The 13,356-nt window shown below is 30.1% G+C and overlaps 1 protein-coding gene across 3 annotated transcripts in view; it reads left to right on the top strand.

The window, feature by feature from the left end:
- The window catches only part of LOC135957227 (uncharacterized), a 46,417-nt gene extending 34,604 nt beyond the window's left edge, over positions 1-11,813 (top strand). For all 3 annotated transcript variants that reach the window (XM_065507931.1, XM_065507930.1, XM_065507932.1), the window contains exons 3-5: positions 6,801-8,163; positions 10,211-10,402; positions 10,477-11,813. In XM_065507931.1, the coding sequence (XP_065364003.1) occupies positions 6,801-8,163; positions 10,211-10,402; positions 10,477-10,676 (1,755 nt within the window). In that variant the 3' untranslated portion in view covers positions 10,677-11,813. The remainder of the gene's footprint in view (positions 1-6,800; positions 8,164-10,210; positions 10,403-10,476) is intronic.
- Positions 11,814-13,356: the final 1,543 nt, after the last annotated feature.

The raw sequence follows: 13,356 nt of genomic DNA, 5'->3' as shown, positions 1-13,356 counted from the left end.
TCGTTTCGTTTAATAACTCTCAGTCCTCGTTATGATAAATAATTGTTTGTGGCACCTTAAATAACAAATTAGTTTTGCATTGTAGAACTGTGCTGAATCTTATAAGTATACTTCACCATAATATACTTTAAAATAAAAATGTTTAATATTTTTAGTTAAACAAAATTAATTTTGGAGTTTCTTGTCAACTGTGAAACGTATCGGACGTTTGTAAAAAAGCTCAGCAAAATTTTTTAAAATTATTTGAATTTATTTGTCAAAAAAAAATAAATTAAATAAAAAATTTTTCTCAAAAATTAAATTTCAAATTGTTTACCGAAAATTAACATTTGAAACATTTGTTGTATCTGTAATTGATCAACTACTATGGAAAGGGATCCATTACTTTCCCAGTCAGGAGGAAGACCTCCCAATAATTCCAAGAAGTCATTATCAATTGCTAATAAAGGGGCATCAACAATTCATAATTGCGCAATAAATGCAAGTCCACCTGACTCCCAATCAAAAGGACAATCTTCAAAAAAATTAAAAGATGCAGTAAAAAATATAGATGACGTTAAAAATTCCGAGCTTGGAAAGCAGTTTTTCGACGCAGTATTTGCAATGCAGTCAAAAGAAATAAATGATGATTGTCAAGAGCTTTTTGAATCTAGCAACAACAACAATATCAAGATTTTAGAAAATATTACAATCCATAATATACAATTTGAAGAACAAACATGTATGGAACATGAAACTCTTTCAATTTCCTCAATAGAAGATGAATTCAAAATTGTCCAAAACAAAAAACGAAAAATTCAAGGTGACGTAAATATTGATTTGTCAAAATGTAAATTTAAAAACTTAAATAATATAGATGATAATGTTAATCGTATAAATAAGTATTCACTACTAGGTGATTTAAATATTGAGGCCGAAAGGCCAATTAATAACAACATTTCAGAACCTAATGACCAACAAATTAACAATACTTCCCAAACTAAAGTTCCGACCAGGAACATATATTGTCCTCCTATTTTTCTAGAGAATGTTAATGTTAAATCTCTGATTGACCAACTAAATTCCAAAAACGTTGAATTTAAGATTAAGAACCAATCTAAAAACAAAAGTAAATTATACTTCAAGGATTCTTCTGCTCATTCAGAAATGATGCTTCTATTAAAGGAAAAGGAAATTCCATCATACACATACACACCTAAGGAATATAAACGTCAGAGTGTAGTTTGTAGAGGTCTTTTTTATAAGACTGATATTTGTGACATTAAATCGGAAATTGATAAAATTGTTCCAGATACGGTTGATTCTGTTTCAAAGTTTTCTACGGAATACTCCCGGAAACAGGGAATCGATACTGGTCTATTTTTGGTAATCCTTAAACCGAATCGGAAAGTTAATGAGTTACTCGGCATAAAGTATATTCTTAATCAGGTAGTATCATGGGAACGACCAAAGTCTAATAAGAAAGTACCACAATGTTGGAGGTGCCAAAAATGGGGTCATTATTCAAGAAATTGTAGTCGTCCATTTTCTTGTGTGAAATGTCATGATAAGCACGCACCTGGCGAATGCTCTATTGTGCCAGAAAGTAATGTTTTACCATACTGTGTGAATTGTAACGAGAATGGTCATACATCCAATTACAGAGGCTGTCCCGCTTACAAGAAATATCTTACTTTTAGGAAGAAATCGTATCAGGAAACTAAGAATAGGAATATATCTGCTGCTGGCAATGTCGCAATGGCACTGAATCCATCTAATAATGTGGTTGCAAATAAATCATTTGCCAGTATGTTCAATGTTTTGAGTGAAGTTTCTACGCAGAACAAACCCGAAAAGCCTCCTTTAATTCAGGAATTTATGAAACTTGCAAAAATGCTATGTGCACCAGACCCCTTGACTTTGGAAGATAAGATTAATAATTTTATGAGGAATTACAAGTCAATGACAAGAGATCAAGCTAGGAAAGAATGCTTGAGTTTAATTAATGAAATTCAAAATGTCTATGGTCCGTAATTTTCTAAATTTAGTAACTTTTAATGTTGGTTCTCTTATCCATCTTGGTAGGAAAATTGAACTGAACAGATTATTAAATCAATCTAACATTGAAATTGCTTTTTTACAAGAATTGCATTTGTCTTCGGACACAAATGTATATTTTGATAACTATATTGTTTTGAAGGACAACAGCTCATTAGGTGTTGGTATTGCTCTTAAAAATTCGATCTCTTTTTCAAGGGTTAGTATTCCTAATCTTCAGTTTCCAAATTTATTTGTGGAATTAAATGTTTGTGTAAATGGTAGTGTTAAGAAAATTCTCTGTGGTTCAATATATTTGAAATGCAATTGTAATCGTCAAGTTATATGTGGGGGTCTATCTACGATTTTGAATGTTTCAAACAGTTATGATGGACTGATACTAGGTGGGGACTTAAATGCAAAACACAATTCATGGGGTGATACCAATAACAATTTCAATGGTGAAGTGTTATCGACTTGGCTCCAAGATGAATCCATTTCGGTAGTAAGAATTTGTGATTCATATCCCACTTACCCTGGTGGATCCTCTCATTTGGACCATTTTATAGTGAGCACTAATATTATTGATAGTTCTCAACCGAATTTTGAAACGTCAACACTTCCTACCTTTTCGGATCACATTCCGTTAAAACTTCAAATATCTTTATCAGATTTTAATTATATTTTTAAAGCCCCCGATAATTTTATTTCTTTTAATGACACTAATTGGAACACATTCAAAATTGACTTAAGTAACACATTATTAAATCACTTCCCACCAGTGAATAAAAATTTATCAAATAGGGAAATAGATTGTTTTGTAGATGAATTTAATAACTCCGTAAATTTTATGACAGAAGTCCATTCAAGGAAGGTCGATAATAAGAATCGAAAATACGTTGTATCGAATAAAGTAAAAAACTTGTTGAGAATTAAGTATAACTGGCAAAAGGATTTGAAGAGGATTTTTCAAAGAACCTTGAACAGGAGAAATTCTGAATATCTCCTTATTTCTAAACAAATTGATCTAATTAAAATTATTATAAAAGAGCAAATTGAAATAGAGCAGGTCAATTTGTTTAATGAGAGATTGAAGGAAATTAAACCTGGCCCATGGGCTTATAAGCAAATTTTTCAGATGATCGGAAATAGAAAACGTTCTTGTGTTAAAAAAGTATCAGTAAACGGTGTCGAAATAACACAATTAAATCAGAAAATAGATGTCTTAAAAGATCACTTTACCCGTGTGTATCAAAGTTCCCCACCGAACAGGAATATTTCGGAAATTAATGAAACTATCAATGACAAAATTTCACAAGTCCCAAATAGTGTAAACTTTGATGATGACAGAACGGCATTGAATAATCATTGCAACATAAAATTGACAAATTTGAATGCTATTTCGGAAATCTCCAAATTAGTAAATAATAAAAAGTCGAGCGGTTTGGACAATATATCAAATTATTTAATTAGAAAATTCCCGATTAAGGCCTTAGAGTATCTTACCATACTGTTCAATAATTGCTTAAATAATTGTTATTTTCCAAATGCTTGGAAAATTGCAAAAATTATTCCAATTCCGAAACAGCAGGATAATAACGATATTAACAACTTTAGACCAATTTCATTACTTTCTAATCTGGGAAAGTTATTTGAGAGAGTTATACGAGATAAGATGAACACAGGTTTAAATAGAGAGTATATTCCTCAAAGTCAGTTTGGCTTTAAAAAGGGTAATTCTACGGTACATGCTCTTTTAAAATTCCACACTGATGTAGTACAAAATTTGAGGAAAGGTCAATGCACTGTCGCAGTGTCACTTGACATTGAAAAAGCATTTGATAAGGCATACCCAAATGGCATACTATACAAAATGATTAAAATAGGCTTTGATGCCTCGATAGTCAAACTTTTCCGTAGCTTTTTCGATGACAGGAGATTCTGCGTACAGATTGACAATGTTTCATCTTCTCAGGGTGATGTTTCTTGTGGCGTTCCGCAGGGCTCTGTGTTGGCACCTCATTTGTATAATATATTTATATATGATTTTCCCCATGAATTTGGTAATTCCAAAGGTATACTATATGCCGACGACTCATTACTTTACGCACACAATGAGTCACCTCAAATTGCACTCCAAAATGTTTCTGCCCACCTTAAACATGTTGATGAATTTTATTCTCATTGGGGAATAAAAATAAACGCTTCGAAAAGTAATGCAATATGTTTAAGAAATGCTTCCGGAAAGTGTAAATATACTGTTGTGCCGGAGAGCAAGAATTTAAAATTAATATTAAGTGGATCTGAAATTTTGTTTAAGGATAACATAAAATACCTCGGAGTAAACTTTAATAAACTTTTAAAATTTAACAAACATGTCGTTTATAATTTGGAGAAGGCTAATCGTGTCAAAGGTGCCTTTTCAAGACTGTTTAATAGTAGGTATTTACCAATTAGGACTAAATTACTTTTATATAAAGTAAGTATAAGACCAATTCTTTTATATGCATTTCCAATATGGTTTAGCATATCAAAGACAATGATGAGGAAAATGGAAATATTTGAACGTCATATTATACGAAAATGTATAGAGAAAAATTTTAAGACTTATAATAGAAGATTTTCTAACAAATTTATTTATGAAGAAGCCAAAATATCTCCAATTCCCTTTTATGCTCTCGATTTGACAAATCGTTTTGTTGACAGACTGTCATGTTTTGAAGGCAGTATAATGCAGGATCTTTTGATAAACGAACAAGGATTTAGTTGGTCAAACACTAATTATCTTTCCACGTTTGGAATTTTACAACAACCATTAAATCATTTTCCTGGTCCAAACTTCTATTCACACACAACTCCCGGTATACACAGGGGTTAAATATTTTATTAATTTTTTATGTTTAGTATAATTTCATTATTTTTTCTTGGTTCTAGTTTTAAGATTTTTTAGTTTTAATTAGTTTTAAAATTTAGCTTTTAAGTTTTTTTAGTATTAAGTTTAATTAAAAGTAGATATAACTCTACTAGGATAGCTAAATGCCGGGAGCAAGCATTGTTTTCTTCAAAATTAACATTTAATTTTACATATAATTAATTTTTCTCAAATATTGATAAGCTAGTCGCATTACCAATTGAATACTCATGTAATTAAAATAATACGTTATAGTTTTAAGTTTTCTTATAATATTTAATGTTTGTAAATCTTGAAATATGAAAAAAAGAAGTCTCAATAAAGTTAACTAACTAACTAACAAAATTAATTTTTTTTTCGACATTTTTTTTACAAATTTTTTTCAACATTTTATTATATACATATATTTTTTTAATTTTTGTTTAAAAAAAATTCTGGTTAAAAAATATTTTTCCCGATTTTGACCCATTGAAGGTCCAACTTACTATGGACTTATATACGTCGTTGCAAATGACTTTGAAAAATCTATCATTAAATATCCATATTGTCTATATTAATGACTTAGTAATCCAGATATAGATCAAAAACAGGCCAAAACTCGAGGTTTCCTGGTTTTTTCCTTATATCTCAGCCATTTGTGGGCAGCAAAATACTTGCATTACCAAGTAATAATTTAAAATGCTAAATTCTGGTACACAATAGTATTTATCATTAAAAACAGAATTTGCTCATGCAAATGACTGGAATAGATGCAGCTATATAAAAGTTAATTGAATAATTTATTATAAAACTACTTACCTTCCCCTGTTCAGGTCCATAGGTAGCAAAACGTTCAAAATTCAAGGAAACAATCCACTACAAAAATGTACCTAAGATCTCAATAAACAACTTTCTAGAACATATGAACTTCCTAGGAATGATTCTTAACACTGTTTAGGTAGGTCAATATAAGTTAGTAAGAAGAAACTAAAGGAATTAAGTGTTTTGGGCCATAAACTATTAAATTATTAAAAACTAAAGCATACTTTTAGGCAGCTTTAAAATAATTATACCTTCACCTTCGTGAGAAGTTTGTCATTCCGTTTGTAATTTCCACAATATAATTTTCCGATTCGGGATCCAAATCTTCAATAATTCTGTCAGACATGCTTTCGAGAAGTTTCCTATTTAAAATTAGCTAAATCGGTCTACAAATGGCTGGATTACAAAGTCATTAATATAGACAATATGGATATCTAATGATAGATATTTCAAAGACCTTTGCAACGACGTATATAAGACCATAGAAAGTTGGACCTAGAATGAGTAAATAGGAAATAGGAAAAAATATTTTTTAACCAGAATTTTTTTTTCACAAAAAAAAAAAATTTAAAATATAAAAAAAAATTTTAAAATATAAAAAAAAAAAAAAATTTCCAAAAAATTAAAAAAATAACTTTGAAAAAAAAATAATTTTGTTTACCTAAAAATATTTAAAATTTGTATTTTGAAGTATAATTTCTCTTACTTGTTTATTTTAAAATTTCACTTTCTTTAATTTCTTAAGTTCAGTTTTAAAATCAGTACTCACAATAAAAACGATATAAAATGTTTTTTATTTTATCTCATCTAATCACAGTTCTTTAAATAATTTCAATATCAATAATTATAAACATTATACGATTTGGTCTTAAATTTTATTACGGCATAATATTTCGATATCAGAGCAGTACGTACTCATTCAAATCCAATACTTAAACATTATGTTATTTACATTTTATTGAACTACCATAAATCAATTACGTATGAGAACCTTTATAAAGTCCATATAAATATAATTAGTTAAAATTTCCAACTATAATCACTCATAAACATTTATGATTTTTCTTTTTAGTTGGCCACACGTTCAATAGAGCCCTCGTTTGGTCTATTGTTCGGTGATTTATTACGTGATCTCGATGTGGGTACCACTGGTGCAGCTGTGATTATTAGTACCTTAGATGTATGTATGAATTTTTCGGGGCTCTTTGTAGGGCCCTTGCTAAAAGAGTTTTCCTATCGCAAAGTAGCCATTGCCGGATCATTGCTATGCGCTCTGGGTTTGGCCTGTACGAGTCCGGCGTCCAGCATGGCTCATATTATTGGAACGTATGGTGTTATAAATGGCATTGGCGTGGGTCTAGCAACTTCTGCGGCGTTTGTGGCGTTAAATCATTATTTTAAATATAAACGTGGTCAGGCTGTGGGATTGTCGATGGCTGGTACTGCCATAGGTATGTTGATTATGCCCCAGCTGGTAAGAGTTCTATTGGAAGCTTTTGGTTTTCGTGGAGCTGTATTATTATTAGCTGGCGTGGCCCTGAACGCCACGGTGGGTTCTGTGTTACTACAGCCTGCCAAATGGCACATGATAGATGAAAAAATCGATGAAGAAATGATGGTCATCGCAGCTACAGCCCCGCCAGAATTTAAAGTTATCCAAGAGGACGGCACCGAAGAAGATGCTCTACCCGAAATGAATACTTTGCTCTTCCACAAACACAATCACCAGCAGCAACAAATGCGAAAGAATTTCTCCGAAATGAATATGAACACTATGGTGGGATCTAGACTGGGTCTGCCCAAGAGACCAACATTCCCCCGCATCATGTCTTTGGCTGGCGTCCAATCAGCTGCTAACGGTTATGCCTCAAACAGCGATGTTAACATGACCTTAAGAAATCGCAAACAATCGGTCACTTCCAACTTATCCTATATGGATTTTACTGGTTCCATTTTACAAGTTCACATGAATGTGGGTGACGATGAGTTCGAACAGAACGATCGTGAGCTCAAGAGAGTCAGTACGGCGACGGGAGCTTTTGGTAATGCCCATCGTGATTCATTTATTAAAATGAAACCTACTGAACTGGAAAAAGACAATGAAATTGCTGAAAAGACAGCTAACAAGAAACCTGGCTTTTGGACAAGATTTGCTGATCTTATGGATGTGGATTTGCTGAAAGATAAAATGTTCCTTAATATACTATTTGGCTTGTCCATATTTTATGTGGCCGAAATGAATTTCAAAATGGTTACACCCTTTTTCTTTGCCAATTTGGGTTATAACAAAGCAGATGTGGCCTATTGTTTGTCAATAACAGCTATTACAGATATTGCTGCGCGTATCGTGTTGCCGCCCATATTCGATCGTACGAATATTAAAAAACGTACCGTTTTTTTGGTGTCCATTATATTTGTCGCCATAACAAGATCAAGTAAGTATGAAGATGAATTTAAATATAACAAACCGATAAGCATACATGACGTTATAGAGTTTTTGACAACTTAAATAACCAATAAAAAAATTGTCCACTCCAAGGGATACGAAAAAATAATACTTATAATAACACTGTCCAACAAATTGAGACTTTTTGTTTGGAACAGAATAGCGACCATATAATTCTGAAAGGTCATGTTGAGCAGATAATTTTTGTGCAATAAACTTTTATAGTCCAGCTAATCTGAATTCTTTTTTACATTGGGTTAAAGTTTTAATTTTTTGATCAAAGGGAGCATTAACTAACTGAAAAAAATGTTGTAAGGTTATGTCTAAGATATTCCTTATTGTCAGAGTTATATTGTGGAATTTTATGGGGGTAATTTTCGTGGATGATCTTAACCCTCTACCTCCCCTCTTTAGGGGTCATTTGACCCTTTTTTTCAAGAAAATCAAAAAAAGTACTTTCAAAAAGGACATTTAAGGATTAAAATATCAGTGGGGGTCACCAAAGATACCAAAGTTATAAATAAAGCTCTTTATGCTTAATTAACAAAATTACACTCCACATTGGGTCTCAAATTGTTTAAAAAATCACCAAAAATATATTTATGATCCCAATGAGCTGATATTTAATATATAAATAGTCCTGGAGAAGGTCTTCAAAAACATTCATAATTTAGGGTCATTTATTTATTTTTTTTTAATTTTGATCGATCTTTTTTTAGTTTTTTAGATATGTCGAATTTTTTTTTAAATATCATCTATATTTGCAATAAAATTTCTAATTCCTATAAAAAGTTACACGCATCTAAATTTAGAACATGTAAAAACGGCCGTATTTTTTAAGGATATTGAACAAGAAAAATTGTCCTTGAAGAACTGATATCTCAAAAAGTATATCTTCCATTTTGTAAAGATTTTCCTCAACTATAAACCATTGTATGGTTAACAACATATAACAAATTCAGAGTGGGACCATGATTTTTAGGTTGAACCAATCCTAGTTGGTCATTAGTAGTTTCCGTATTTTTTAAGGATATTGAACAAGAAAAATTGTCCTTGAAGAACTGATATCTCAAAAAGTATATCTTCCATTTGTAAAGATTTTCCTCAACTATAAGCCATTGTATGGTTAACAACATATAACAAATTCAGAGTGGGACCATGATTTATAGGTTGAACCAATCCTAGTTGATCATTAGTAGTTTCAGGTCATTAGTAGGGGTGATAACCAGACACTTCTCAATTGGAGCCTTAAATGGTAAATGGGTTATGGGCGAGGACTTCTGTAGGTTGTGCTAGGATATTGAGGACCGTGTAAATCAGGGTCTCAGGAAAAATGGCTAGGGGAAAGATTCCATGATGAACTAGGGGATATAGCTAGATATGATCCAGGAAATCTAATAGGCTTTATCAGGGGAATGGGCTGGCTATTTTTAGGTAACGGGACTTTATTAATCCCAGTCTATACTTATATCCTGTCCTTCTTTTTCTCATTTTTTCTTTGGACTTGGTTTTTCACTTTAATTATCTTTATGGCACCTGTCTTTTTTCTTTTTTCAGTACAATTTCATTTCTTCTCTTCACTTAAAGTTCACACCGAGTTATATTTCTTAAGGGTATCACAATGGATCCTATAGGTGGAAGTGTACTTCTATAGTACACACTCCTTCAAATCTTTCTAAGTATCTACTAAAAATTTACTAATATTTCGAAGAATAATCGAAAATCTTCAAGTATACATATTTTAGGCAGTAGTAAGTTTTTTTTTGCAACTGATTTTAATTAATTATATCTTGTTAGAAAGAATACTTGGTATGGCTTAAAACTCTACTGAAAAATTCGGTTATAACGAAGTTTAAAAATGTATTACTTTTCCTAATCCTAATCCTTTTAGACCTGTTTTCAAATGTACATGTCAATTTTTGTGTTTATTGTCTTAAGACAAATTCCATGTACTTGTATATTGTTTTCAAAGACTCTTTGACCCGATAATATATATAAAAAAATACATATATTTTAATAAATTTCTTTCTTTCAAGTTATGGCCGAACAAACAGAATGGAATCAACTAATGATATGGCTGTCAATCTGTGGTTTCTTCAGAGGTTCAGCACTCAGTAATTTTACACTTACAGTTTCTGAGTACTGTTCTCTGGAGAAATTACCTTCAGCCTTTGGTTGGCATTTAGTAGGTAAAGCTGTATTTGTTATATGTTTTGGTCCCCTAATTGGTAAGTGTAATCGGTGACATATATCTCTGCTAAATATTCAATAATCTTACCTACTGATTTTTCTATACTTTTAGGACTGATACGTGATATCACCGATAGTTATCCAATTTGTATTCATGCTCAAAGCGTTTGTATTCTATTGTGTGGTTTGGCCTGGACCATTGAGTATTTCATTGAATACTTGCAACTGAGAAAGACTAAAAAAGCTGCAGCAGCCGAAGCCGCTGCGATAACGTCAGATAATAATGCTCCAGATAATAGTAGCAAACAATAGTAGATTTAGTTTTGAACTTTATTTTATAAATTAATATTGTAATAATAATAATAATGTACGTTAGACCAATTTCTAATTTTTATATTAATATTTATATCTATAAATATGTACAATAATACATTTACATAAATATATATTATCTATATACATTGTTTATTCCTATAAACAAAACAAAAACTATATATAAAAATGACAACTACTTTAATTTTCAAAAGGCAAATAACTTATTTTCGATTCATTTATTATTGAATTATTCTTTAAATGTATTTGTATTTATGTACGTACTATTATGTTTTAAGTTGTAAGTATATAGCTAGCTACTAATAAATTTACAAACAAAAAAAAATAAAAATTTAAACGAACTTGTATGTGATAGTTCAAAATTTTAATTAGTTTAAGTATAGAGCATATTAACATATACATAAATATTTATATTTATATTACATTTACAAAACTGTTAATTAAAACCTAATATTATTAATATTTCTATACATACATATATTTACATCTGAAATAAGTTTTTATTCTGATATTAAGTAAAATAGGTATCTTATTTGTGAAATTAATTTAATACGGAATGTCACTTTCAAACATTAAGTTTGAAGTCTGTGACATGCCTGCATGTGTTTATGTTTGACTAACATTCACATATACTTTTTGTTGGATATTTTATTATTTTCTACGAATATTTGTACTAATTATTATCTAATAAAAACATTCGCCAGTACTTGTACTTATATAAAAACTTAATTTAGTATTTGGACTACTACAAAATCCTTATGTTTAGTTGTTTAGTTACCATTTAATTTAAACTTAATCTAAGCTAGAGTTTAGTATTTTTTTTAAGAACCATCTAGGCAATAACTTAATAAATGTTAAAACAAAAATTAAACGAAATAAGGAACGGTATTTATAACAAACAAAATATTAACTATTGAAACTTGGACGTTAAAACGACAATACATGTAATTATGAAGCCTTAAGCCAACGTCTATATAACATATTTAAATAAATAAAAATATGTGTCTTAAACAATATTGATGTACAATTGATACTACACCTATTAAGCTAAAAAATATATAAGTATATTTAATAAAAAATATATACAAAGAAAAAAATAAATTCAAAAACATAAAATTTTTACAAATGTTATGAAAAATAATTTTTAATAGAGGAGTTTTTTATGAAACATTTTTTTATTGAAATTTTGATCAGTTAATATTAATATGATAAATTAACCAAGGTTTTTCCATCAACACTTACAAATTGAATGAAAACTCCCCACAATTGTCTAGAGAATTGAGAACATAGAGACGAGACACTCCGATTTGTCAAACATAAATACAACAAATCATGTTTGAAACAACAAGAGTTAGGTTTTTGAGAACAGTCTTAGATATTTTACAATTACGTATCGCCTCTATGCCACCCTATGACTTCGAATTTAAAATTGAGAAAATTCCAAATTAATTTTCGAATTTCAAATTGTATTTCTCTATGGTTCTAAACAAAGTATAACGTTCTAAATTAAAAAAAGAATTTAAATTTTAAATTGATACAATTCCCAATTAGATTGACAATTTCAATTTTAATTTGAGAAAATTTCAAATTTCAAATTGAAATTGAGAAAAAATTAATTGAAGAAAATTCTAAATTTCATATTCTTAAATTAAGCAAATTAAAAATTTCTCAATTTTTCACACATACGGATGATACAATAACAAAATACATCCAATACATTTTCATGAATTAGGTTTTTGACAACTGAGTTAGGTCTTTGACAGGAGAGTACATTTTCTCTATGTTCTCCATTTCAATTGGAATTTTCACAATTTCAAATTCTCAATTTCATATGGAATTTTCTCAAGTTCATGTATGACAACTAGATAGGTAACCAGAGCCAAAAACCTAAGTCTGTTGTCAAAAACCTAATTCATAAATATGTATTGGATGTATTTTGTTATTGTATCACCCGTATGTGTGAAAAAAGAGTCATTCTTTCCATTGATATTTCACTCTCCTTCCGTTCTATGCGTTTATTCTATGGTTCCCAATTTCAATTAAAAATTGTGTAACTAGTAACAGTGGTGTAGTAAGATAGTTTAACATTGAGCCTACATAGATTACAAAGAGAATGCCAGATAGCTGGTCCAAACTAGTGAACGCATCGGATTCACATGCCGGTTATATAGAGTCAATAATCTTATTAGCTAACTATCTAGTTACTTCCTTAGATACATAACTAGTTATTTTAACATGTACTTATCCTAACCGGAAGCTAATTGACCACAAATAGTCAGTCTAAAAAAAATTTCCTAGACAATCCAATATCCGATTTACTACTTTATGATTACTATAACGTGACCAATAACCGGTATCAATTAGTCTACGAATAAAAGTTTATTATTTTTCTTCTTTTATTATTCGAGTTAATAAAATCCAGTATTTTTTAAGGGTTTATAATAGAGTTTCCAAAAAACCGAAAAAACTTAAAACTCTGGTTTTGGTTTTATAAAATTCAAAACCGATCGGTTTCAGCTTTGTTCATAAACTTGAAATTTTATATACGTAAATATTATAGATATGCATATATGCATTTGATAATATACATCAAATCTATAAACAAAAAGGTTGGTCATATGCTGAAAACTTGTAAGGAAGTTACTTTCTAGCTGTCATA

This window comes from Calliphora vicina, chromosome 4, assembly GCF_958450345.1.
Source record: "Calliphora vicina chromosome 4, idCalVici1.1, whole genome shotgun sequence".
Lineage (NCBI taxonomy): Eukaryota > Metazoa > Arthropoda > Insecta > Diptera > Calliphoridae > Calliphora > Calliphora vicina.
This window is presented reverse-complemented; position numbering and strand designations above follow the sequence as displayed.